Source organism: Natator depressus, chromosome 9 (assembly GCF_965152275.1).
Source record: "Natator depressus isolate rNatDep1 chromosome 9, rNatDep2.hap1, whole genome shotgun sequence".
Lineage (NCBI taxonomy): Eukaryota > Metazoa > Chordata > Testudines > Cheloniidae > Natator > Natator depressus.
In genome coordinates this window covers 51941833-51969157 of record NC_134242.1, presented here as the reverse complement: position 1 = coordinate 51969157, position 27325 = coordinate 51941833, and the positions used below count along the sequence as shown (strand labels likewise).

General features: G+C 45.6%; 1 protein-coding gene across 6 annotated transcripts in view; it reads left to right on the top strand.

The window, feature by feature from the left end:
• EPHB1 (EPH receptor B1) overlaps positions 1-27325 on the top strand; it is a 402223-nt gene that overhangs the window by 313084 nt on the left and 61814 nt on the right. For all 6 annotated transcript variants that reach the window (XM_074964154.1, XM_074964158.1, XM_074964156.1 and 3 more), the window contains 3 exons: positions 2551-2744; positions 4056-4211; positions 4743-6097. In XM_074964154.1, coding sequence (XP_074820255.1) covers positions 2551-2744; positions 4056-4211; positions 4743-4851 — 459 coding nt within the window. In that variant the 3' untranslated portion in view covers positions 4852-6097. The remainder of the gene's footprint in view (positions 1-2550; positions 2745-4055; positions 4212-4742; positions 6098-27325) is intronic.

Genomic DNA, 27325 nt, shown 5'->3' with positions numbered 1-27325 from the left:
CCACTACACTCCAAGACTGTTCCAGCAGAAGTCACCATGGGAATAGGATAGCTGTATATCATGAAAAACTAGGAGTCTCTTGGTTTCCAGGGCCTCCTGGGGTGGGTTCACACAGATGGGGGAGTGTGTGTCTAAACTCCTTTGAAATTTGAGCTGGTCAGCAGCAACCCCTTGTGATATCAAAGACTTCTGCTTCCACTGAGATTCCGGAGAGACACAAGGGGCATGAAGAGAACAGGCTATTCCTCCCAGCACTGGCCTGCTGCCCCTCTTATGCCTCAGTGCTCAGTGCCCCGACCCGACAGGCTGTGTGAGAAGGAAAGCAGGGGGTACAGGAGGCTGTGTGAAGAGAGAAAGAATGGGCAGAGGGGAAGCTCAGAGGGGCCTCCAAGCTCTGTCAGTGCCCTGCAATGGGATTTCATTATTGCAAATAAGGAAGTCAGGGCTGGGGCGGGCAGCTCAAACACAGTTATCATGGCTGCTAGCCAGCAACCAGCCTGCCCCAGTCCGTTCCTCACCACAGTGAGTTTTAACAGTATCTGTCTTCTTGCAACACAATGTATGTTAAGCCTGAGAAAGGGGCTGATGGGGAGAAAATATGGGTTGAGGGGATGGAACAGGGGCAGTGGAAGCTTCCTGACGGGGAGGGGCACCAGCGCCCGAACCGTGGCCCCACCCCTGGGCCGTTCCTTCCTCCCAAGGCCTCACCCCCACATTCCCTCTTCTCCCTGAGCCCCCACCCTCGCACAGCCTCTTCCCCCCAAGACCCCTCTCCCCATTGTTCATCCTTACAGTTGTAAAAAGTAGTGGGGCCATGGCCCCTCCATTCTGGCACCCTCGGGACAGAGGCTCAGGGGTGAAGGAGGAGAAGGAGATAGAGAGTGGGGGTGTAGGGAGGCAGAATGGGGTGATGGGAAAGTAGGGAGACAGAATAGGGTGAGTGAAAGAGAGAGAGAACAGGAAGGCGATGTAAGAGGAAAAGAATGGGGCAAGAGGATGGGGTTAAGAGACAGGCAGAGGAGGCGAGTGGTTAAGGAGATGGAGAGGAACGAGTGGCCACATTTTCACTGGCACTGCCACTGCCTCAGCTGCCAAAACCCTCCCCAGCCAACCCTCCCCAATTTAGCTTTCCCTGTGTGTCAGAGCACTACTTGCCTGGGAGCAGGACCAGACACAGGCCTCAGTGCTTGGATTTCAGACCATCTGGATTTTGATCTGAGGCATATTTGGCACATCCACGCACTTGGCTTGCCTGGTGCTGAGCCCCCCAGCTTGATACTGTTCTACTCCCCCCACACCTCCCAGCCTTTTCATTTGGGGGTGCCAGACGATGGGGAATACGAGACTCTTCTCCCTCCCATTGTATGGCAGCCAGAGAACAGGGGTGAGGGGCTTGTTTTTCCATTCCCTCCTATATATTTGGGAAGAGAAAGACCTGGCTCCATCCCTCTCTGAGTCTTTTGGTGACACGAGGCCATGAGCAGGCCCTTAGTCCTGAGTATATGGGGAGCTCACCTGGATGCACACACCACAAATATCACTTTAGATTTGGCAGCAGTCCCTCTCCAGAAGTCACTGCAGAGAGTAGTGCAGAAGCTCTCACTGTGACAGTATGCGTCCGATGAAGTGAGCTGTAGCTCACGAAAGCTTATGCTCAAATAAATTGGTTAGTCTCTAAGGTGCCACAAGTCCTCCTTTTCTTTTCACTGTGAAGTGTTAGCTCACAGCTACTCCAGCCACAGCCTCTCAACCTGTGCAGCAGTGGATGGTTTTCAAGATGAAAAAGGCTGATAAATGAAAGGTTTTAAAATAGGAAATTGGGAAGAAAAACCAGTAGGCTGATAATTGGACTTCAGGAAGCCGGAAGGCCTTTGAAAATGTTCAGAGGGTTTGTAAGCCAGGGAGAGAGACTTGGTAGTTCAACTACTGTACTCCAGTTTGATCGGCAGAGATAATGAGAGTGGCTGCTCTCCACAGAGAGGGACTACAATACCCTTGACTCATCAGAGCTCAAATTAACCTCTGAGTGCCTTGGTTCCACACCGCTTTCCCACATCCACATCATTAACGGGTAGAACACCGTAGTCTGTGGCAAGGATTCTGCCTCGGAGAGAGGAGAGGGCAGTGGTGGAAGTGATTACTCTCCTAGGTTCCCTTCAGTGCTTAGACGCCTGTATTTGTGCTAGTGCAGGCAGCTGTGTTCATTACTGTCACAGGTGCACTGACGTACTGCAGAGGCCATCTTTCCCTGAAAACCTGGCTGTTAGAACACATAGCTCTTTGCTCTGGTATTGGGTCAGATCATCACGCTTGTAAAGCCTGAAGTCAGTGGAGATACAGCCATTTATGCCAGCAGTGAATCTGACCCAGGGAATTTGGGAACTCTTGCCTTTAGCGTGAACGTTTTGGCCAATGGAAAGGTTGATTTTTTTCCAGGGTGGGTGTTGCTTTGATGGAGGTATGGGTTGGGTTTGATTTTTGAACTTGGATGACTCTTATGAGCTTTGTTCCTCTATTTACCTGCTGGTTTCATGCTCCTTCTCCCTGCAGGTAATCAATGCAATTGAGCAAGATTACCGTCTTCCCCCTCCTATGGACTGCCCAGCTGCGCTGCACCAGCTCATGCTAGACTGCTGGCAGAAAGACCGCAACACCCGCCCTCGCTTCACTGAGATAGTCAACACCCTAGATAAAATGATCCGCAACCCGGCAAGCCTCAAAACTGTAGCTACCATCACCGCTGTGTGAGTCTCAAAGTGCCCTGATACTATATGTGCAGTGGGAAGTTCTGGGAGAGTCAATGGTTAGGTTTTGTGAACTCATCACTTAATGTTCCAAGCCATGAATGTAGGGTCATAGAGCTAGCTGAGTTGTTGATAGGCAATCAATTATCCAATTAAGTTTGCTTTTCTTTTTTGTTGACAAATCATTCACGATCCAATCAAGATTTGTGCAGATGTATTCACTATAAATAGCCATCAGCCAAATGCTACGATGAGCAGTTGTTGTTCATGGGTGGCCTCTTTGCTATTGATTATTCGTGGCATGTGATTGATGGTGGAAGTCACATGGTATTGTTTCTACCCTTTAATTGGATACTGAAACTTTTTAAACAGGAGAATAACGAAAGACAAATAACGAATAGTGCCCATGCACCAAATACCCATGTAAGTAGTGGTGGCGTACAAGGAATTCTCCAAACTTTCAGATATATAATGTCTGTGCATGAAAATAATCCTGAATACTGAATAATAAAAGCCATGAGCAAGATAGAATCAAATAGCCATGGTAGAATCAAATGGCTGTGCAGATGTTAGTGAACACTGAGTTTGCGGTATGCAGGGGTAGTATGGATAGGATAGGATAGGATGGTATAGTGACTTGCTGAAGAAGCTGTGTTCCATTACCTCATGAAAACAGACTTTTGTGCCGATGTGCCACAAACCTTCACAAATCCTGCCTCTGTCACAAGTTACCATCTCCAGGACCACTTTTAACTCCATATAAAGACCTTGGCCTTCCAAACCGCCTGTAGAGGATCTGTCCAGACCACACTTAGAAAGAGTTGTGTTGTTAGCAGTCCACCCATCCTGCACATATTGTACAATCCAATAGCCACAGTAAGTAGGACACTATCTGCAGTGCCTTTCAGCTCAGATTCAAGGTCTCTTTGTGTTCCCGGGTATTTTGGGGTAGCAGCAAGGGGGAGGGGAGGGTATGATGGGAGACTGAGAGTTCAGGAAATGTTGGAGAGATTTAAGATTTTTGGCAGCAATCCAAAATAGATGGATTTTAGTCATATGTGTGGGGGGCTGGGATAGGTGTATTTTTAATAAGCACAAAATAAATGTACTTCTCAGCCACAGACTGGCAATGCTTCACTGATTATACAGTAGGTTATTGTTTGCTATGAATCTTATAAAGTGCTGGCAACCCAGCATGACCCCATTTCTACCTACTAGCTGGCTGGTTTCACCCTTGTTTTTGATGTACAGCATCTGTCGGCTTGTGTTTCCAGTCCAGCTTGACCTAGGCTCCTTTCTGTTGTGTTTCAGGCCTTCTCAGCCACTGTTAGACCGCTCCATCCCAGATTTCACTGCCTTTACCTCAGTAGAAGATTGGTTAAGCGCCATTAAAATGAGCCAGTACAGAGACAACTTCCTGACTGCTGGCTTCACCTCCCTCCAGCTTGTTGCCCAGATGACCTCAGAGTAAGTGGTGCATACAGTGTACTCACCTAAACTCTTACCCAGCTCCCACTGAAGTCATTAGAAAGACTTCCATTGCCTTTGTGGGAGGAAGATCTGGCTCCTAAAGACTGACTTTCTCTGGAGATTGCCAGTGCTTCTTGGTCGAGACAGGGTCAGAAGTAATATGAGAATTGCCTTTCTCGTAGTAGTTTACTATTTTCTCTTCCAGGAAAAAAAACACCAGGGAATGGAAAAAATAAATAACCTCAAATCAACCAACTTTTTTGAACTTCAGATAGGTTTGGTTTGAGTTTGGGGCAAACATTCAGGTTGGTTTTTCGTCTGTCCAGTACATGATTGCTTATGAGTCTGCGAATACAGGTCCATTGTTTTAGATTTAGAGATGGGACACCTTTTATTTTGCTTTTCTCTCCTATCCCATCAGTGACACTAAAGAACAAAATGAGGTGTTTCTGGGACGAACACCCTGAAACATATTAAAGAGTGTAAAATTAAGACATCTAAACTGAACTACCTCTTGTTTTTTTACAGAGATCTCCTGAGAATAGGGGTGACTTTGGCCGGACACCAGAAGAAGATTCTGAATAGTGTCCAGTCTATGAGAGTACAGATGAGTCAGTCTCCAACCTCGATGGCATGACGTCTCTCATTTTATGGGGATGGGAAAGGGAGGGGAAACAATGAAGGGTCAGAGGTGGGACGGGAGGAACAGACTGACAAAGCAGTGAAAAATGTGGAAAGGTTGAATTATCGTCTAAGAACTGTAGCAGCTGCAGACAAAGAACACATGGGACTTGTTTCTAACCGGCAGCTTCTGTTTCTCGCTAACAGAAGCACACTTACCAATGCCAGGGGAAACAGCATATAAATAAATATAAATATGTACAAATCATATATTTAAAAGACAATGAAGACAAACCAATGTGTGTTGGGAAAAAAATAGACTCCAATCCCACCACCAGTGAGCAGTAGTCAAAACTGATAAGAAACAAGGGGGCAGTGGGGTGGGGAGAGGTGCAAGAATTGAGTTTCCAACCCAGAGAAACCATCTCCAGCAACGACATTCCTTTTCTTTTCTTCTTTTGCTCCCCTCCCTGACCTCTCTCCCACACCCCATTCTCTTTCTACTCATGATCTATGTGGAAGTGTCTTCAAAAGTCTCCACAGCTACCTACTGTAATATCAAGATGTTGTTCTGTCAAGTACCAAAGGACTTCACTGACCACTGCATGGGGGATCCAAATCAATCCAGTTAATGTCTTCATATTGAAGAAGAGATGTACCTTCAATAGAAAACCTGTTTTTCTTTTGCTTGCATTTTTTTGCAAAAAGGAAAAAAAAACATAATGGAAAAAGAAAAAGGTGTTCCTGTGTGCGCGCATGCGCATTTGTATGTGTACTTTGTCAACTCACTGTGGATTCACTGCTTCTCCATAACAGAGAAAACAAACCAACCCAAGTAGAATGGATGGTAAATTCATAACATCCAGCGGAACTGGTGGTGTGGGGGAAGGGAGAAGTGATTGGCTTTGCTTTCTGTCTGGATCAGTTGTACCTGGAATGTTTAATGAGAAATAAGAGAAAAATAAAGCAAACCCAACTCTCAATGTTTTGCAAACCTGGAGGAAGAAGCAAAGGAACAGTCAGGTTGGATACTGCACGGGTTTCATATGGGATTATTATGAGATGCACAGTGTTTGTTACGGGATTGTTGACTGCAGAGGCAACAGGAAAAGAAGACAGACAGACACTCTGGAAAATAGACTGGTTAGTCCTCCAGTATCTCCATGATCTGCAGAAGATGGCTATGGAGAACTTATTTTCCCATCGTGTGAACCTAAGGATTTTGCTATTAAATTACTGACTTAGGTTTCATGGCTTCAGAGGTAGGTCCATATGTTTTGCGTGCCTCTGTGTCCATCCATCCTTCCTATTGTATCTCTTTGCTCACTTCACTGAGGCATCTTCCATTGAATGTTTTCCAGTGTTTGATCTGTTGTTCATCTGTCAGTCTCTTTGCTAATTTGCTAATCTGTCTGGTTAAAATTACTAGAAGCATGTCAGTGTTTACATAAAATGTTGCAAGAGTGGACAGTCAGGCCTCTCGCTGGAATATGTAAAGAGTTTATAAAAAGAATGAACTCTTAGTAAGGATTTTACTTAGCTCATTCTGTGTGAGTTATCATGCTCCATCACAACATTCTTACAGAAATCACAGTTGTCAACAAAGTGTACTCATGGCATAGGGAATAGATATCATGGCCCGCTGGTCCAAACACAGGGGTCTGATCAGTCGGCTGAAGGAGCCTGCCTAGCTTCCGACCAGAATTAGCTGAGTTGCTGCCAAGCCTGGCATATGAGTGCCTAAAATTAATCTCCTTAAGGAATTTCAGTGGATCAGTATCCTACATCTATGATTTGGTGGCTCACTAGCTCACATCCATCATTGTGACCATGCAGAGATGTGATGGTCCAGGAAAAAAACAGAAACTTTTGGAAAAAACAGGTTTTTTCCATTTTTTTCTGAGACCCAGTATGGAAAAATTAACCATTTGGGGAAACATTTAAAAGAAACAGTTATATGAAATATTTTCTCTCAGAATGAATAGTGAAAGAAGAAGGAAAGAAGGAAAAACTTGAGCTGTGCTAGCATTTCCAAGAATACATTAGTAACTGTTTAAGTTATACCGGTTCATAGGATGGCTAGGTTTGTCTACAATTACAGCACTTACTGTATATATAATGATAACTGTTAAAGAGTATAGTAACTCTGCCACCAGAAAGTTTGATATGTACCTGAATTTACTGTTGGTCCTTAATATTCTGCTCTGTTAATTACATCATAGGGACATTCATTTTCCAAGCTTTTTCTCTAGAAACATGAGTTTCTTCTGTTCCTGCATGATAATGTCAGGTTAGGTCTATATATGTACTATGTCTGAGCCCAAAGGATATAACCTCCCACTATGTTTATAATAGTATTAATGTTTTCTATTTTCAACTTTTTATTGTTTTTCTTATTTGCCAACAGGCAAAAAAATACACCTAAGTACCTTAGCGTGCAGTTGCAGCTCCCTCTCTAATACTAGGTGTATTTGTCATTATTCTCTGAATCAAAACTAAAGAATTTATACTTAGCTCATAAAGATACCAACAGTACTTTTTATGTGCTAACTAAATTATACACATTACATTTCTCATTCTTAAAGAAGCAAATAAAGTTTCATTTTGATAAGCATGTAACTACTGCAGATATTTCAATTTTCCACAAATTTCTGGGGGGGGGGGGTTCTGGAGGAAAAAGAGCAGAAACAAATGTGTTTGTTCCCTACCTTCAAAATTTCTGGAAATTTTACAGCTCTACTCTCTTCCACATATTGCATAGATGCACTTATACAGTCGTACACCGCTGGAGCTGACCTTCAGTCTGGGTGTAATATTGGAGGTGGAGTAAAGGTAGTTCTATTACTGGACATATATTCTAAGCAAAATCATTCTGCCTGGTGGCCTGTAATTCTCCTCTGTGCTTTTTCAGGGGCACCAGATGTCTTCTTGCCCCATGTTGCAGTTTCAGATGGGCCATCTCCTGTGATCACTGCACCCCCTAATCCCTTGAAAGGTTTTCTATGGGGCATGAGGTTGGCTGCCCAGCATCCTGAAACAGTGAGACAAGTATATTCCTGTTCACACCAGCACGCTGGGTGATGGGACCTAGAGACACATCAGAAGTATTTGCACTATCATTAGGACACATGGCCTTCTGGTTCATCCCTTTCCTCCAGAGCTGAATGAACGAGTAGTGGGAGTTATCCTTAGTTACTACCCTACTGTTGCAAGATGCGATTGTGGGTAGCTTCCTATATCCAAGAACACCTCTTCCTGGATTGGGAGGGCTGTGGCTGCTCAGAGTTGTGAGATGGGAGAGCTGACATCTATCACTTCCTAAAGAGTTGTGCAGAGGGGAGAACAGGATACTCAACGTGCAAGGGCAAAGACAAAGGAGTTGTAGGCCTCCCCGCAGATTTCAGTGGGAAAGTGGTCCCTGGTACCTGTATATTCTTTACATCGGCAGTTTTTGCTTGAGTTAGGAAAATGTCACAAAGCTTGAATGAGAAATAGATATTAACAAATGCAAAAATGATCTTGTTTCAACTCGTAGAGTCTCCCCCAGAGAAACAGGCAAAGAAAAACTCCCCTTGTCTGACAGCAGAAGGGACTATTCCAAGGCCTGTCTGATAGCCAATCATTAATACCGTTTGGAATACTCACCTCCAAAATCTGTATTCAAGCATGTTGTCACACCAAATACAACATGCATATGAAACATGCATTCTGCATACTAATAGACTGTGTCACTACATTTCTATTCACAATTGATAAGGGATCCTTTGTGTTTTTATTATTTCTCTTTTAGTAGAAGAAAACTAAAGGTATAAAGCAGCATGACAATGAGACAGACTAAATAAAAAACACTACATTTATGACTACCCTGCTGATGCTTATTATACAGGTTGGGAATGCTCCTGATCGGAAGTTGTCCCTTTAGCCTTGCTTTGTATAGTGTCTGTGGTTTATATGCAGTGCAGAACAGAACTGAACAACAACCCTTCTTAATGTGAAATCAATAGGTCCAATTCTGCCCATTGAAGTCCATGGGCTCTGTACCCATCCGGCTGAGAATAAAATTGGCCCTTCTGCTTCCAAAGTAATTTAGTTGTCCTAGGAAGCACTATGCTGTTTAACTCTACCTGATTATTTCCCCACCTTTGTTCCCCTCCCCACCTCTCATATTCTCTGTCACTGCAGGCAAAACCTGTGTTACTGGTCTTGACCACTTACTGAGCACTGGCAGTGCTAAAAGCTATAAAAACGTAAAGGAAAACAAGGGTCAAGCTCTTCCAGAATGTCTCCTAACTGAGATTTCTTAAATCACCTACATAAATTTAGGTGATTTTCCAAAGTGCTGTGCACCCAGCGGCTTGCACTGGGGCCATAGATTCCCAGCTGTAAAGATTGGTTACCCATGTATCTTTCCCAGGGTCCATTAACCATCATCCAATTGTTTAAGTTAACTCTCTGGCCTAGTGGCTAGAGCTCTGTATTGGGACTCAGGAGACATGGGTGCTATTTCTGGCTCTGCCACTGGCCTGCCAGGTGACCTTGGACACGTCACTTCCCCCTCTGTGCCTCAGTTTCCCCATCTGAACAATGGGGATAATGACGCTGACCTACTTTATAAAGTACTTTGAGATAGACTGATGAAAAGTGCTAGATATGATGACTTAGAGTTTTGTTCTCTCCTTTTTCCAATGGAATGGACCCTGGTCCCCATCTGCCTCTTCCAACTTGAGTAGACCAGGGAGTAGGCGTGGGCAATGTTCCTGATTTCCACAATAGGAAAGTGTTAAATTGCAGGTGTAAGTGTGGGAAATAAGCATATCTGATCAGTCCTGCCATTTGTGGAGAGTGGGATAGTTCGTCTGAGAACAATGCTACATTTATATAGCTTTGTATAAGAGCAGCTAATAGAAGCATCCATCCGAAGCTCTGGGTTCCCTTTTTCAAGGCTGGGAATTTACAGTACTCAGAAAGTCACAGGAGACTGTTTAAACCCACTGCAATGTCCTGCACAATCCTGATCAGACCTGCTTCCGAAACTACATACCATGATACCATGCCAGTAATTAACCCTATCCAGTTCTCCCCCATCCTCTCCCCAGAAGCCTGAGAAGAAAGGCAAGCTTTGTGGTGTGTCCAGAAAGTGAACAGATCTGACCCCAGCAGGTCCAAGGCAGGTAGCATGCCCCAGTTGAGGGCAATGTTCCCTCTAATTTTTGACAGGCCATGTGCGCAAAAAATTTCTTCTGTGCAAATTTTTGTGCGCACGGTGTTTCACCATGTGCACGGGGTTTAGGATGTGTGTGTGCGCGCACACATGCACAGCTTAGAGGGAACAGTGATTGAGGGGCTCTCTCAGAGAATGCCTTCCTCTTTTCCATATGGAGGGAGCTACTGCTTGAGCTCATCCACTGATGTCAGCTGTTGTGCGGCAGCATCATGAAAGAGGCAACCAGCTTCCAAACCTCTTAGGCCTCTAACAGGCAAAACCAACAGCCTAAACTCCACCCAGCAGTCCATGGTGCACCTGCTACATGCTCCCAACAAAAAACTCCACTTAATACGAGTGCTGTTATGTTCTGGATGAGTTTTATCTTCTGAGTGGCCTCAAGGTACATCCCCCACCCAGGACAGCACATTGCAGTATTCGAATCTTGAGGTGACAGAGGTATGGATCAGCACAGCAAGGCCCACATCTGAACAAAAAGTGTGCACTCACCTTGCAAGGACAAATAGTAAACCTGCTCCTAGGTGCAGCTGCTACTAGAGCGTCCAGAAGTAGCCTTGAGTCTAACAAGACCTCTGAGTCACAAATGTGGTTGCAAAGTGATGGCTGCACACCACCAATTAGTGGTGCTGATATAATTCTTGCCAATTCTTCTGGATGCTGCCCCCAACCCACTAATATTATCTCTGTCTTTTTCTGGACTGAGCCTCAGTCATCAAGTTCTCATCCAAATCCCAATCTCCTGCAAAGACTGGGTCATCATTTCACTGCACCGAAAGTATCAGCTATAATGGAGACATAGAGCTGGGTATAATCTGAATACTGCAGACGCTGTAGGCCAGGACTTCTTCTTAACCCTCCTGGTGGCCTTGTACACACAGTGGACCATAGTGGGTATAGAGCAGAACCCGGCTATACTCAGTATGAGAGACAGTTAAGGTGGATAAACAACTGCTCATAATTATCTTCAAGGTTCTTCTGCGTTAAAAAGTGCAAAACTGCTACAAAATGATTCTTCTCCTGCTAAGAACCTTCATCCAGTTAACAGCCTCTCATGAGCTGTCTGAAAAGCCACTGAGAGGTGTAATAAAATTCACATGGACACATTGTCTTCATCATTACTCAGGAGGAGATCATCCACCAACAAAAGCAGTGCAGTTTCTCTCCCACACTGAGGTCTAAACCCAGAATGACTAGGGTCAAAGTGATCTGAAGACTGAAAATATTCACGACCAACCTTCTCCATAGTCTTTCCCTCAAATACTGGAGATTTGGTACCAGTTTACAGGTGGTCCGGTGGTCATAAGCAAGATGATAACTTAAGTAAAGGCCTCCTTGGGAACATCTGGGATCCTACCCTCAGCATTAACGGTTGCTACTGTGTCATCACCAGTCTTTACCAGCCAGCGGGGACACGGCTCTGATACACAGGCAGTGGCCCAAAGCACCCCCAACATTTCCGGAACTTGAGCAACACTGGCTAAACCTCAAACGGGAGTCTCTGTGCTGGTACCCTCAGGACATTGACCTAAACTGACAGATGCTGCAAATGCTGTCTGAATTCCAGCCATTTGTATTGCAGTGGAACAAGCAAACTCCTCACAAAAGCGAAAAACTTGACTACGTTTCTAAGCGGGGGCAGCTGGGATTAATCAGGCTATCCACCACCTGAAGCAGTTCTGCTGTTTTGTGATTTTGCAGATGCTATGAGAGACTCAACGATGCCTCTCTATGTCAGAGCATAAGTATTTTAAAATTCTCGGATTGGGACTTCTACCAGCAGCTCTCTAAGTATCTCCCTCTTGGTTAGTCTGTTGCAAGTCATCTTTAAGACTTGGTGGCCTGTGAGGTTAAAGTTACATCAGCAGCCAGGGATAAAAGATCCTTCTAATAGCCCACGATCCCATCAATAGAGTGATCAATGCTTGCCCAGAACCTGTTTCTCTAGGTTTCCTTGGGCAGGCTTTGGTCCCTCATCTTAGTGGGAGAGAAGCACCAAAGCAGGAGTCTTCCCAGACCTAAATAATGTTGGTGCATTCCATGACAAATGACTCAAAATGTTGCTCCTATGTGTATTTAAAAGCTGCTTTCTCCAAATGAATGATATGGGGATTTATGGCAAAATGAGTGGAGCTGGTCAAAATTTTTCCTTCAGAACATTTGTTTGTACAGTTGGAAATTTTCATGAAAAATTTTAGTGGTGATAGAAATGTTCTGATTTTTCAATAGAAAACTGAAAAAAAAAGACCCTCTCCTTCCCAAAGTTTCTGGCTGTGGTTTCTGGTTTTAAAAACCAGAAAATTTCCACAGGATTCCCTGCCCCCCAATACTTTCCAGCAAGAAATAATTAGCATTTATGTCCAGCTCTAAAGATGAATAAAATGTAATAGCCTGTTTACAAATCTTGTGGAACATTTCCCTTAAACTCCTCAGTCTCTCTCTCTCTCAGACACACACTCTCACTCCCTCTCTCAAGAAAAAAAGTCCTACAGTGGGTTGTGCAAACTCCAGTGTGACTGAGAGGCTTTAGTCCTTCCCCTGGTTTCTCCTTGCAAGAGTTCTTCTCTCCTGAGTTGCTCTCACCTTTGACCCCCTAGGGTTACACTCTCCACCACAGATAGCAGAGCATTCTCAGCGCAGAGCCCACGTCCCTGGAAATAGCTCCTTCCAGGAGGCTGAGTTTAATGAGCTGCCAGGCACAATGTAAGACCTGCCTGTTGAGTTAAAGCTTTGTACAAGGTTTGCTTTAGTTTAATGTTGAAGAAGTGGAGATCTTATGGAAAGGAGTGAAAGGGCAGGTTTGTTGTAGGCCTTAAAGATAGAAGCTTGGGATGTTGTTATTGTTTTTCTAAACATAAGGCACCTAGGTGCGTGGCAATAGATGTGAAGCTACATTTCTGGCTACATACATGAAATCATAACTACATTCTTCCCATCCCTCTGCATTAATATGAAGCTGTCTCTCCAAGTGAAGTGTGACCTGCCCATCTTCTGTCTCGTGTCTGTTTTTCAAAGAGCAGGCCCCACATGATTCATTAGATAGAGATCAGAGGTTAAAGGAGACTTGAGGATGTGAGTAGCAATGTCTCCGAGGGACCTTTGCAAAGATAAGATTGACCAGCTGTTCAAGGAGCACTATTGTATGATTTTAAATTATTTCTAGAGGCATCACCTTCAAAATACATGATCTCCCAGATTATCTGAAACGCCAGGCTGGGCACCGTGCTGACTTCCCAGCAGTATTGACTTGGCCAGGCTGTACTTTCAGGAATAAAACCCAGTTAGATGACACTTTTCTTGGGTGGAAGAGAGAATGTGTTAATTGAGAACTCTTCTACCTCCTGAGTTGAGCCAGCATGACTGTTGACTGACCACATAAAATCTAAACAGCGGAAAGGCAACATTCACTATGAATCATCCTCAAATTTGGCCACTCCCTTCTAAGAAGAATTTCAGATTATAACATTGCCCCCACATTTAATTTCCTTATTCTTCTTCCCAGTTTTCTGTCTCAAAGGGTCTTTCTCCCCCATTGTCTTAACCAACAGCTCATGCCCAGGTTCACAAGAAATAGAATGTCACCACCATGTGAGATACAAGGAGTGTTCTCCTGTGAAATTCAAACACCGATGCTTCAGACTTGCATTGCTGAAAGGGTTTGGCCAGCTGGAAGAGTGACCTCCAGATTTCCAGGCCTCCATTCTAAGGCCCTGTTGCCCATACACAGGAATACATCACTCTAGAAAAGCAGCTTCTGGGTAGCCACATCCATTTTGCACTCACAGTGCCTGAAACGGGCACAAAGCTGAACCATAGCTCCCTGTGTTTTCTCTCTACCTGCCGAAGGCAGCTCAGTTCTGCTCCCTCTGGGAAGCATAGTCTCCTCACTGAACAGTCTCAGGGCATGGCTACACTAGAAACTTCAAAGCGTTGCCGCGGCAGCGCTTTGAAGTGCGAGTGTGGTCGTGTGCAAGCGCTGGGAGAGCTCCGCTCCTGGTAATCCACCTCCACGAGGGGATTAGCTCCGAGTGCTGGGAGCAAGGCTCCCAGTGCTCAGAGCCTGTCTACACTAGCGCTTGAAAGCGCTCAGACTTGCTGCGCTCAGGGGGGCGATTTTTCACATCCCTGAGACAGCAAGTTAGAGCGCTATAAAATATAAGTGAAGACAAGCCCTAAGCCTGTCCTCACTGCAATGCCTAGTCACTTGCAGCTTTACAGCCCACCTGCTCCTTTCCATGCCCTCCTCTGGCAGCAGAGGACCCAGGGAGGATGGGAAGAAAGCTAAGAACAGCTGCCTGTAAACAAGTCCCTCTTAGATGTTTCTCCCACCTGGCTGGAGTCCCAGCTAACACTGGGTGGACCCAACTCTGGTCCCCATCTCTTAGTCCTGGCAGTTGGCTCTGTCCTTTCTGGGCTTCTTATATATCTTTCCCGGTGGGGGACCAAAAAGGAAAACAAAGATTCCAGTGTGACTGAGAATAAACCCTTCCTGGAGCCAACTCAAAAGAGAAACAGCCAACGATACCCTCTTACTTTGGGGGTGCCTGCAGAGCGGTTTTATAGGAGTCCTTCTGGCCGGGGAGCTAAATCAGGCTCAGCTGGGAGTTCACTACATGCCTTGTAGGGCTGGGGGTCTCCAATAAGGGAGTTCCCCCTGCTGCTGCAGGAGCCCCTCCAGCTAGTTTCAGCTCCGTAGTCCTTCCTGCTTTGCTGACAGCAGCTTCCTCCTTTTTTAAAGGCCTCCTTCCCACCACCCACACAGGCCTCTCTACCTCTTCCCCATCAGGGCAGGGTGCACAGGCCCCATCACACTGCCCACCAGCATTATTCCTCTCCAGCAAGAGCAGGAAGGACTACGGAGGCCTCTCACTGGCCCCAGCAGCAAAAGAATAATGCTTCCATCTGCTTTGAAGCAGCCAAGCAACAGCTCTCCTCTGGGGAGTGGAGAACGTGGCTTTCCAGGCTTCCTGGAAATCTGCTACCACCAGCTCCACAAACTGCCTCAGAGAGGCTGCTAGAGCCCATGGTGTGGGAAGCCTCCAGCATGGCCAACCTCTCCTCTCCAGGCTGTAGGAAACAAAGGGGGATGGCCCCGCAGATACCTCCTTTCCACAGTTCCTCTATTTATTCAAGTTATTATGCTCTCCCTTGTGGCCTTGTATGGCCCCAGCGGTGTCTGCTCTGACCCAGTGCATTCTTGTGTGTGGGAATAGGACAGTTTTGTTCCTGCCTGTGTATTTGTCCTATTTTAAGGAAGGAGGTTCCATCCCTGCACTAGGGTTGCCAATTTTGGTTGGATGTGTTCCTGGAGGTGTTATCACCTGACATAATCTTTAATTAGAGATTGATCTTTAATTTCCTGGAGACTCCCGGACAATCCTGGAGGACTGATAACTCTGTCCTGCGCTCAGACTGTCCAAGGCATCTCTTTTGTCACAGAGGAGTCTTTAGAAGCTGTGGTGCAGCACTGAGCCTTTTACAAGGAGAGCGTTGGTTGTGAAAGCCTTCAGCCAGGTAGCCTGTGGGACTGCCAGGTGGGCATGGCACCCCCATCCATTTCTTTCCTGGACCTGTGGATTCTAGTGTAGGAGAAGATAAATGTATTGGTCAGAACCAAATTGCTCTGATTTTTGTTGGATCATTTTGCTGGCCCCTTCATGCTGCTGCTTTTGCACTTTGTTCAGCCATCAGGGCTTTCCTGGAGTCACACTAAGGCAAATGTGGACATCTCTTAGAATCATAGAATCATAGAATATCAGGGTTGGAAGGGACCTCAGGAGGTCATCTAGTCCAACCCCCTGCTCAAAGCAGGACCAATCCCCAATTAAATCATCCCAGCCAGGGCTTTGTCAAGCCTGACCTTAAAAACTTCTAAGGAAGGAGATTCCACCACCTCCCTAGGTAACGCATTCCAGTGTTTCACCACCCTCCTAGTGAAAAAGTTTTTCCTAGTATCCAACCTAAATCTCCCCCACTGCAACTTGAGACCATTACTCCTTGTTCTGTCATCTGCTACCACTGAGAACAGTCTAGAGCCATCCTCTTTGGAACCCCCTTTCCGGTAGTTGAAAGCAGCTATCAAATCCCCCCTCATTCTTCTCTTCCATAGACTAAACATCCCGAGTTCCCTCAGCCTCTCCTCATAAGTCATGTGTTCCAGTCCCCTAATCATTTTTGTTGCCCTCCACTGGACTCTTTCCAATTTTTCCACATCGTTCTTGTAGTGTGAGGCCCAAAACTGGACACAGTACTCCAGATGAGGCCTCACCAGTGTCGAATAAAGGGGAACGATCACGTCCCCCGATCTCCTGGCAATGCCCCTACATATACATCCCAAAATGCCATTGGCCTTCTTGGCAACAAGGGCACACTGTTGACCTATATCCAGCTTCTCGTCCACTGTAACCCCTGGGTCCTTTTCTGCAGAACTGCTGCCTAGCCATTCGGTCCCTAGTCTGTAGCGGTGCGTGGTATTCTTCCATCCTAAGTGCAGGACTCTGCACTTGTCCTTTTTGAACCTCATCAGATTTCTTTTGGCCCAATCCTCCAATTTGTCTAGGTCCCTCTGTATCCTATCCCTACCCTCCAGCATATCTACCTCTCCTCCCAGTTTAGTGTCATCTGCAAACTTGCTGAGGGTGCAATCCACACCATCCTCCAGATCATTAATGCAGATATTGAACAAAACCAGCCAGAGGACTGACCCTTGGGGCACTTCACTTGATACCGGCTGCCAACTAGACATGGAGCCATTGATCACTACCTGTTGAGCCCAACAATCTAGCCAGCTTTCTATCCACCTTATAGTCCATTCATCCAGCCCATACTTCTTTAACTTGCTGGCAAGAATACTGTGGGAGACCGTGTCAAAAGCTTTGCTAAAGTCAAGGAACAACATGTCCACTGCTTTCCCTTCATCCACAGAGCCAGTTATCTCGTTATAGAAGGCAATTAGATTAGTCAGGCATGACTTGTCCTTGGTGAATCCATGCAGACTGTTCCTGATCACTTTCCTCTCCTCTAAGTGCTTCAGAATTGATTCCCTGAGGACCTGCTCCATGATTTTTCCAGGGACTGAGGTGAGGCTGACTGGCCTGTAGTTCCCAGGATCCTCCTCCTTCCCTTTTTTAAAGATGGGCACTACATTAGCCTTTTTCCAGTCGTCCGGGACTTCCCCGGATCGCCATGAGTTTTCAAAGATAATGGCCAATGGCTCCGCAAGCACCTCCGCCAACTCCTTTAGCACTCTCGGATGCAACGCATCCGGCCCCATGGACTTGTGCACGTCCAGGTTTTCTAAATAGTCCCGAACCACTTCTTTCTCCACAGAGGGCTGGTCACCTCCTCCCCATGCTGTGCTGCCCAGTGCAGCAGTCTGGGAGCTGACCTTGTTCGTGAAGACAGAGGCAAAAAAAGCATTGAGTACATTAGCTTTTTCCACATCCTGTGTCACTAGGTTGCCTCCCTCATTCAGTAAGGGGCCCACACTTTCCTTGACTTTCTTCTTGTTGCTAACATACCTGAAGAAACCCTTCTTGTTACTCTTAACATCTCTTGCTAGCTGCAACTCCAGGTGTGATTTGGCCTTCCTGATTTCACTCCTGCATGCCCGAGCAATATTTGTATACTCATCTCTGGTCATTTGTCCAATCTTCCACTTCTTGTAAGCTTCTTTTTTGTATTTAAGATCAGCAAGGATTTCACTGTTAAGCCAAGCTGGTCGCCTGCCATATTTACTATTCCTTCTACACATCGGGATGGTTTGTCCCTGTCTTCTTCCTGCCAGCTAAGAGATAGCACCGCTCCTGCTTCGTTCCAGGGCAGGGGCTGCAGCCAGAGTGGGCACCACAGTCTGGCTTATGATCTTTTCTTGTTCCAGTTCTGATGCCTCTGGAGGGAGGGCTCTGCCCACCTGACACCCTTGGAAATGGCAACAGGCAACATCGTCACCTCTCACAGGCAGAGGAAGATCTGAAGTTGGATGTGTCTGTACCTAGCTCAAATGAATTCTGAGTTGTTTGTCACCAGGCTCACTATGAGTCTGTCAAGCTGTCTCTTCAGTCCGTATTGGTCTCTCTTTGCCCAGATGCGACATTTGATTATGGTCCTTGCCATCCCAAACAATTTCTTTTAAAATGGCAGATGCCTCCAGTAACACTGAGGGATGTGCTTTTTGACAGCCAATTTAACAATCACCATCTTTTTTTTCTCTCTTGTGAGGCTAGGCAGCTTTGCAAGAGGGCAGCATGGCATTGTAAGAGGGCACCAGTGTACTTCCATTTTCACTCAAGCACACAAGACTTTGGCAGTTCTGCGATCAGATTTTTTTATATGTCCAACTACAAGCCCCGAGAGGTGCTGACCACCCATTGCAGCTCCCACCGTCCTCAGGAATGGACTTGGAGAGATGGAGGTGGAGGGAGGGTGGTGACTGGAAAGATGGACGGGGGCATAGAACTGTACCCTGGGGCTGCAAACCAGGTTGAGACAGCAGACCAGTCCCATCCAGGCCCTCCCTATGAATTCTCCCTTCCTACTTGTGACTTGTTAAGCCCAGCACATATTACATCACTAATTCTGAGTCTTGCTGTCTGATTGCATCACTGTTTATTTCCTTTCCCTCTCTGTTCTCCATGCCGCCAGGTCTGTCCATTTCACACGCTGGCTTTTCTCTGGCAGTGAGTCTATCTTTCATACTCCCTGTTTATTTCTTACGTCTATCTACTGATCAATCCATTTGTCTATCTTGCCTCACTCTTTATTTTCTTTGACTGAATCTATCTTGTTCTCTCGCGCTCTCAAATCGTGTCCTTTTACTCTGTGAAATGCTTTTCAATTGTCAGTTTCATTTCTACATTTCTATGGCAACCACAAAATCTCAGCCTAGCCATCATCATTTTTTTTTTTTTGCATGTAGTGGATTTGCTGGGAACTGCGGACAGGCTGTACTTCAAGTAATTTATCTCGTAAAGCAAACAGCTGTGGGGAGGGGAGAGGGGGCAGAGCTGAAGGAGGGAGGCCATGAGAGGCCGGGTCTAGGATATGAAGAAGGCATTCAGTGACTGAAGGCTTCCTGGGGTCCCCAAGCGGATAGCTTTGTGATTGGGGTGGGGGTAGGGGTGCGAAACTTGCTGTGAGTGGCTTTGAGAGGTGCTTAAATCTCCCTTACAGCTGTAGACAGATGGTGTGGTGTTTGTTAAATGGCTGTTTACAATTCCACTGAGCAGTATAAAGCCCGCTCAAGAAGCAATTGGAGGTGTGGAAAGCTCAGATTGCTGTGACAGAGACAAGAGCATGAATATGGGGCGGGAGCCAGTGTGTGTATGAGAAACGCACTACACCACACTCATTGTTGAGACTGTATCATCTGAAACCTGCAGCCTCTGGAGTGGAAGATGCTCTTGCATGATGGAGATCTTTGACGCAAGACTGGATGTCCTAAAACAAAACATGCCACAGGACATGGGCTTCATGGAGAAAACACTGGGTGACGTTCTTTGGCCTGTGCCGTGATGCTCAGCCTAGATGATTATGTTGGTCCCTCCTGGCCTTGAAGTATGCGTCTATTTCATTGGTGCCCAACAAAGTCAAACTCAGATGTTTCCTTTTCCTCTGGAATTCACCATTCTCTTTAGAAGGTGCCATCTGTGGAAAGTCAGGGCGCGTGAGTGTTAGACAGACGGCTTTCTGATAGCAGTAATTAAAATGGGTTGCAGTGTAGCTGAAAGCCAAGGCAAAGTCAATCGCTCTCAGATTAGAGACAATAACAGCATTAGAAATACAGCGAGAGGACAGATTAATAGCATTATTATGTGGCTTTTTATAAATAAAGGAAATATATTTTGCACTGTTAATGACCTTCAAATTAATGGCTCTTTGAAAGCACTTATGTATATTTAATTGTAAATGTTGCTGAAAGTCAAAGCGGGGATTGCAGTGAAAGCAGCAGGAAGCCAGTTTTTAAATAAGAGCAAACTCGGATCATTATTTCTAAGCCTGTCAGCTTTGGGGAGTTTTAATGTATTCATTTTTCCCCCCAAGAGAATCATTGGTGGGGTTTTTTGCACTTTGAAGGTCTCCACTCTCTCTCTGTGGGCAATGACTCGAGATCTGTGTTGTACTTCCTGATTTTTCTTTTTGGCTTTGTGCTCATTGAGAGAGTAATCACATTTATTGATATCCAGTCTAGGAGCACAAAGGATTCGGGGACCTGACAATTCGAGGTAGTTTAGTAACTGGTGATTACCGATGTAGCATAGTGAGAGGTTTATTCTGCCACAAATAATAATGCTTATCTTGTAGGCAGCAATTTTCATCCAGAGATCTCGGCACACTCTATAAAGGAGGGTACATATAATTATCCCCTTCTTCAAACAGAGTAACTGAGGCACAGAGAGGTGAAGTAAGATACCTAAGGCCTCCCAGCTGGTTGGTGGCAGAGGTTAGGTCTCCTGACTCCCAACACAGTGCCCTGTCTCCTAGACCATAATCCTTCCAAGTGAAGAGAAGGTGGAGAGACCCAGAATGGCATAAAAGTAAATGTCAGAGTCCTTATTTTCTGAGAATGTGTGGAATGGCTTCTCCCTAATTCCCATTAGCTTCAGTGGGAGCCGAGTTAGGCTGACACAAATACTTTGGAAAATGTCACCCAAGATATTTAATATTTCTCTGTGGGTGCAAATAGCTTACCCCAAGGGTTCATAGGAATCCTTTTTGCATATGTGTTGTTACAAAAGCTGCCCAGACCCCACTATTACAAGGTGCATACAAATAGACTTCCCAAGGGGCCTTGGGGCAATCTGGGACATGATGATTTGGAAAAGAACCTAGTGTCTCCTACTGATTGGGATGCTGCAGGAGTATTCCAGCTGGTAGAGGCAGGGAATCTGGAGCAGAATAAATACTCAGGCTTCATTTATGGCATTTTTTAATGAATTACCATGATCATTGTTGCTGATTTACAACTAGGATGTACTCATTTGCATTTCTTACATCTCTTGCCTCTGATCTAGAAAAGCTGCTAATAAATTTGAACCACAATATGTTCATTTAGAAGTCGTTATTTTCAAACATTGAATTTGACTTTAAAAAATTCAATAGGTTTCAGCTTGAGAAATGGATTTCCAAACCCCACAATAGATTTTCAAACACTGCTAAACAAATTCCAACTCTTCATATTTCCTCCTCCTCTCCCGCCTTCATTTCTCTGTATTTGGGTTATATGTGATTAATTTATCATTTAAAGGCTTGCCATTCTGATCAGAGTTTTAAATCTGCCTCTTGCACTTAAACCAGGTGTTCTGTATTTGCTTCTTCAAAGTTCTGATCGAGTAAGGTGATCCACAGAACGTTATTCAATTTACATGTCATAATCTGATTTAGCGGCTCTTATATCAGAGCCTGCCACAATGGATGATCTAATTATAACTTGGGAGCCTTCCAAATTGTTTTCAAAGATTTTCAAGGAGACCCTCTTGTGAAATTCAAAATAAGATTCCCCAGGATAAGAGAGAGAGAGAGAGAGAACTTAGTATTAGAAACTTCCAAAGTGATTCTGGGGAGTAGACACAGATACCCCATATTTAAATGCTTGTTGCATTCACAGAGTAACATGAGCCCGTGGGGTGGATCCAGTGGATGTCCTCAGTTCTAATCTCAGAGCTGCCACTGAAATTCTGTATGACCTTAAGCAAGTCTCTCTACCTTTGTGTGGCCTGTTTGCCGTCCCACCCATTGTGCATTTAGACCAGGGATCTCAAACATGCGGCCTGTGGGCTGCATACGGCCCATGGAGTTATTTCCTGTGGCCGCCAAGCTCCCCGCCCACCTCGCCCCCTCTCCCCCCTGAGTGTGCGGCGCTTAGCGCTTTCCAGGAGGGAGGGGGAAGGAGTGGGGAGCCGCGTGCTCAGGGGAGGAGGCAGAGAAGAGGCAGGCAGGGGCAGGGATTTGGGAAGGGGTTGGAATAGGGGCAGGGAGGGGGCAGAGTTGGGGTGGGACTTTGGGGAAGGGGTTGGAATGGGGGCGGAGAAGGGGTGGGAAGAGGTGGGGCAGGGGTGGGGCCCCATGGAAGGGGTGGAGTGGGGGCAGTGGGGAGCGGCTTTTGTATCTTTATATGAAAAGGTGTCAGTGATGCGGTCCTCGGGCCAATGTACTAGTCCTCATGTGGCCCTTGTGGTGATTTGAGTTTGAGATCCCTGATTTAGACTGTGAGGTCTTTGAATTTAGGGACATAGGAATTGCCAGATTGGAGCAGATCCTAGTCCAGAACCCTGTTTTTGACAGTGGCTGGTACTACATGCTTTGGAGGAAAGCCTAAGAACCCTGAAGCAGGCAGATGTGAGAATGGAAGGTCTCTCATTATGTGTTTATACAGCCCCTAGCCCAGTGGAGCCTCTAGGTGCTACCAAAATACAACTACTATTAAAGCATAATGGCAGGTTCGATGCCAAAACAGTGCTGAAAGAAGTTATTCTTGTGGCAAATTTGTCATGGAAGTGTGCCAACCCATCTGACAACAACCTGAGATGCTTGAACTCTGATCAGGTTTTTAATTTTACATCTTCCTCTTTTTTATGCATTTGGGTGTAATGTGCATTGGCAGATGTCTGCCTGTATGTTTCTGTGCAGAGTGAGCTACTTCTACAGTCCTGCTCTGACCGGGTGGAAGTGCCATTCCAGCACGATTTTTGTGCGTGAAGGTGCATGCTAGCTCCAGCAACTGGAAGCAAGAGGTGAACTTTAATAAAAAATAAATTGGAAGCCTCCAAAGGCATCTTAACCAGCTCTGTTAAGGAAAACGGGGAGAGGATGAAGGTTGGAAAGAGGAGAAGAGGGAGGAAGAGATGATGGAAGAAGGTGACAGAAGTGGGGAGAAAAGGAGACAGAATCTTTGGAGTTGATGCTAGTCTCCCACCAGTTTTACACTGGTGCAAGTCTAATAATTTCAGTAGGGTTACTCTAAACTGACATCTATATAAGGGAAAGGAGAATCAGGCCCATTCAGTTCTGATATTGGTGCAGTACATTTTTTCGTGGTCTGTGGAGTATGAGTTGGACTCTTTATCATGTCCCATGGCAGTCTAATTTGCAACCTCATGCTATAATAGCTAACAATTAATAAATAAAAGGCTTTCCTGATATTCGGCCTAAATTCCCTTTCTTAATTTGATCTCAGTAGTCCTACTTATATCCCTGTGAAACACACAAAGGGCCAGGTTCTACCATCATTATGCACAGTGAGTAGTGACTTACTCCACAAGTAGCTGCATTGATTTCACCGCCACTACTTGCCCAGTAAGGTGCTACCCAGGAATTGTGGCAGAATTTATACCCTTCAGTATCTCAGCTCAGATTCCTCACCATGGAGTCACCAATCAGGATTACTTGTCTCCTCTGTCTTGTTGATGGCTCCACTTTACTTGTTTCATTGATGTTATCAGTTGGGCTACCCAGTGTTCTTCTCCTTTTGTCAGTGTGCTTCTCATCTGACCCCTTCTCAAGCACAGAATACGGTTTTTGGTGAGTAGTATGAAACACTTCACAGTTGGTGTTCTCTAGCTTTTTGTGTTACTCATTCTATTCACAACATTTGTCTATCTATATACTTGCTTCTGCAGAAGCATTCCAGCCATTGTGTCCAACTTGTGGTGGTTCTTCTGATGGTTTATCCTTTGGTGCTTAATACAGTTTTGCTTTCTTGGTTTCTCCCATTGATCTGATCTGCTGGTCAGGCCCTGGTAAGTTTTCTTCCAGAAAGCAGATGGCCTTGCACTTCATGTAAATGTAGTTCTCCTGGTTTTCATTCAGGAACAGCAGCACTGCAAACCTTGTGCATCAGCTCACCTTTGGATCCATGCTGTATTCCACTTATGCTGTGTACTTTTTTCAGAGGAGTTTGGTAGGACTTCACAGTGCCTGTCCTGCACACTTCAGTGGCTTCTTCTAAGATCTTCCTGGGAATCCCCATGGAAATCCTCTGCTAGCTGTCCAGAGTGTTCACTCAGCATTGGCATTTATCGCTATCTTCACTTCCAGCCCCCTCATTATCAGTACTGGTTCGCTGCCCCAATTGCTCAACCAGCCCACACGTGCAACTCTCAAACATGGTACCAAGGAATGCGTATCACCCTTGACACCCACAGCACTTTCAGCTACTCACCTCTTTGAATGCAGCAGTTGTCATTCCTTCTGTGTTCTCATTGCAAACACCCCTTGAGAAACACTGGGGCTACCTTTCCTCTTCTCTGCACGCTGCAGCAAGGGGAGGTGAGACTGATTTACTGATGAGCACCTCTGACCTCATCATCCCACTGGACATGACATCACAAAACCACCACCCAACAAAGGTCATAGGCCAGCTGCATCTTCATGGAGCAGGAAGAGGAAGGACAGCTCCTTCTGTTCTTACAACCTCACCACTCAACCATCCCATTTTTAGAAGGCAGCAAAAGAGGGAAAGAGGATGGAGGAAGCCAGAGAACAAAGAGGGAGAGCAGAAGACAGAGCATCCATGTTTATTCCCATTCTGGAATTCTTTATCCCAGGAAAAATACTATACTGCTTTACTGTGCAGAGTGTCACTTAATAGTTTAATGGCTGCAGAGCCATGATTGAATGAGCATACTGGCTGAATTTCATTCCCAGCTCAGGTCAGAGTAGTTCCTTGGCTCATTGATGGAACAGCTTAGATTTAACCAGTGTTGACTGGCTTAGGAAATGGAATTTCACTCTGATACCAAGATATCCAGCTCCTTTCATATGATGGTTAAAGTCCAGTAGCAGAATAGCAGGCTCAAAGGAATTGCATCTCTACTGGCTTTAACCCCATCAAAGGTATTGCATTTGCTAGGTCTCCTACTTTGCTATTTGCCCATTGCCACATAAAAGGAGTTCTTTGTTTGCCTCCCCTTCCTCTCTCTGACCCGGTACCTTCTTCGTGTTCTTCCTTCTGTCTAGTTCTGATGTCTCTGTATTATTGTCAGCATTACAGCAGTGCCTAATGGCCAGACCTGAGACTGATGCTCCACTGTGCAACGTGCTGTATGAGCACGTAGTGAAGGACAAGTCCCCACCTGCCCTGAAGGATTTACAGACAGCAGATGGGAGAGAAGACAGTAGCACAAACAGGCAACGTGCCATGCACAGGGACACACAGCAGCTCTGTGGCAGAGGTGGGAACAAAAGCCAGGTCTCCTGACTCCTAATACTGTACATTATCGACAAGGGCACACTACCTCTCATCACCATAACTTTCCATTCTCTTCTGTCTCCCTTTCAGTTGTCTTTCTCTCACACACACTTGCCCACAATCTTTGCTTTCTTTAGGGCATTTTCATCCCTGGAGTAACTTCACTGAAGTCAATCCAGTTACACCAAGGATGAATTTGTTCCTCCATCTTGATGATTATCCTCAAGGGTCTCATTAGGCAATTGAACCCTTGTTTTGAAGGTGGGGAGAGAGGGCATGAAAATGATGGTTAACATCAGTGCAATTATCAATGCTAATTAGTATTGACTGGGACTGACAGCATGAAATACAGACCATGGCAAGTATTATATTTGAGGAGCAAGATGCCTGGGGAGTATATCTGAAAAGCAGACTGGAGCTCTCTTGAGCCTACCACAGACATGTGGGCTTGCAATCTGCACAAGTCAGTTCTTTCCCCATTCACCAATTTGCTAAAACATTTTCACATGATTCCTGGGTCCCTCCCCCGGACAATTTAGAAGTGAGCCCACCCAATACACTTTGGATTTCAGAATCACTTAATCCTGATTTCCCCTCTGCAGCCCAGAGATTGCATTAGTTTGAAGATTCGGGAGAGCCCAGCTCCTGCTGTCAAAGAGTTGATCATTAAATACACAATTTCTCCTACTGTCATTTCTTGATTGGGTTGGATTTTATTCAGTGCACAGAGCACTGGTCTCTTATTTGATTACTTATCTGTTTATTACTTATTTTATATTAACGAGTAGGAAAACCCAAATGGTACAAAATGGGACACAACACTGAAGGACTGGATTGCCTGGGTGGGGAAGGGATATAAGGGGGCTTCTCCCACCTTATGTCTCCTGCACAAGAGGTAGGGAAGACTCTTCCATCCAGGTCCTCCAAGGCCACTGACCCCAAAAGGAGAATGGAAGGAGCCACAACCAAGGTTGAAACTAAACAATTCCTCAGCCCAATGGTTGGGGTAAAGACGCATTGGTCTTCTGGTGGTGCCACCTTTCAGATGAGACAGAAAAGAGGGGACATGACTACCTGCATTCATGAAATCTATCGCCTTGCTGCCTTTTCCCAGCTCTGTGACGGATATCCTGTGTGACTTTGGGCAAGTCACATCATCTGCCTCCAGCCCAATTTCCCCAGCCTCAGGACAGGGAATGTAATACTCTCCTATCTCACCGGGGTGTTGCAAGACTGAATTTGTTTGTGTCTGTAAAGCACTTTGAGATTCTCAGGTGCAATGCCCTATACCAATGCAAAGTATGACATTTATTATTGATTCCAGGGCAGCTCAGCACATGTACGTGGGTACTAGGCAGGATTTTCACATTGTACAGCCAGGAAATGTCTGTAAGGGGCTCACCTTTGCAGAGGTGTTAAATGAGATTTGCCTAGTCCAGAGAAGCGTGATTTGGAAGCCTATGTATATTAGCAGGCTTTAGTCTTATCCTGCCTCTTGGAGTGGTCTAGATTAGCTGAAGGAGTGTATAGGTATGTAGGAAGAACTGCTGAACACCCTAATGAAAATGAATGCGTCTCCCTGGATGTCCAGCACCACCCAGGTTCAGGGTCCTGCTATAGCCAAGCCAGTGGAAACAGCAGACTGAATCCTTACAAGCTATTTCCCTTTTGCCTGTCTTCCTTGCACCTCATTGACTCCTTATACTTTGTGCAGGCTTCCCACTTGCTCTTTCTCTTTAATGCCTATGGAAATTAACAAGCTTTCTATCTCACACACCTGGCAGGGGAGCAGTGTTAACACAGAGAAAACATGTTTTAACTCTTAACTACTGGATGGCCTCCCTTCAGGGAATCAAAGCGCCATTTGCTTTAATTGTGGCTGTCAAATTATCCTCCCTCTTAAGTGTGAAACTGCACTTCATTGACAATTGGGATTCCCCAGGGAGATGGCATTTGTAAGGGCTGATCCCCGGGGAGAGCTTGTGGGAACAGTTAAAGAAACAGCAATTGCTTTGCCCTCTTTCTCCCCTCACTTCTCTCATCACAAACTGGGGATCCCTTTCTTTGTTCTTCCATGTTTCT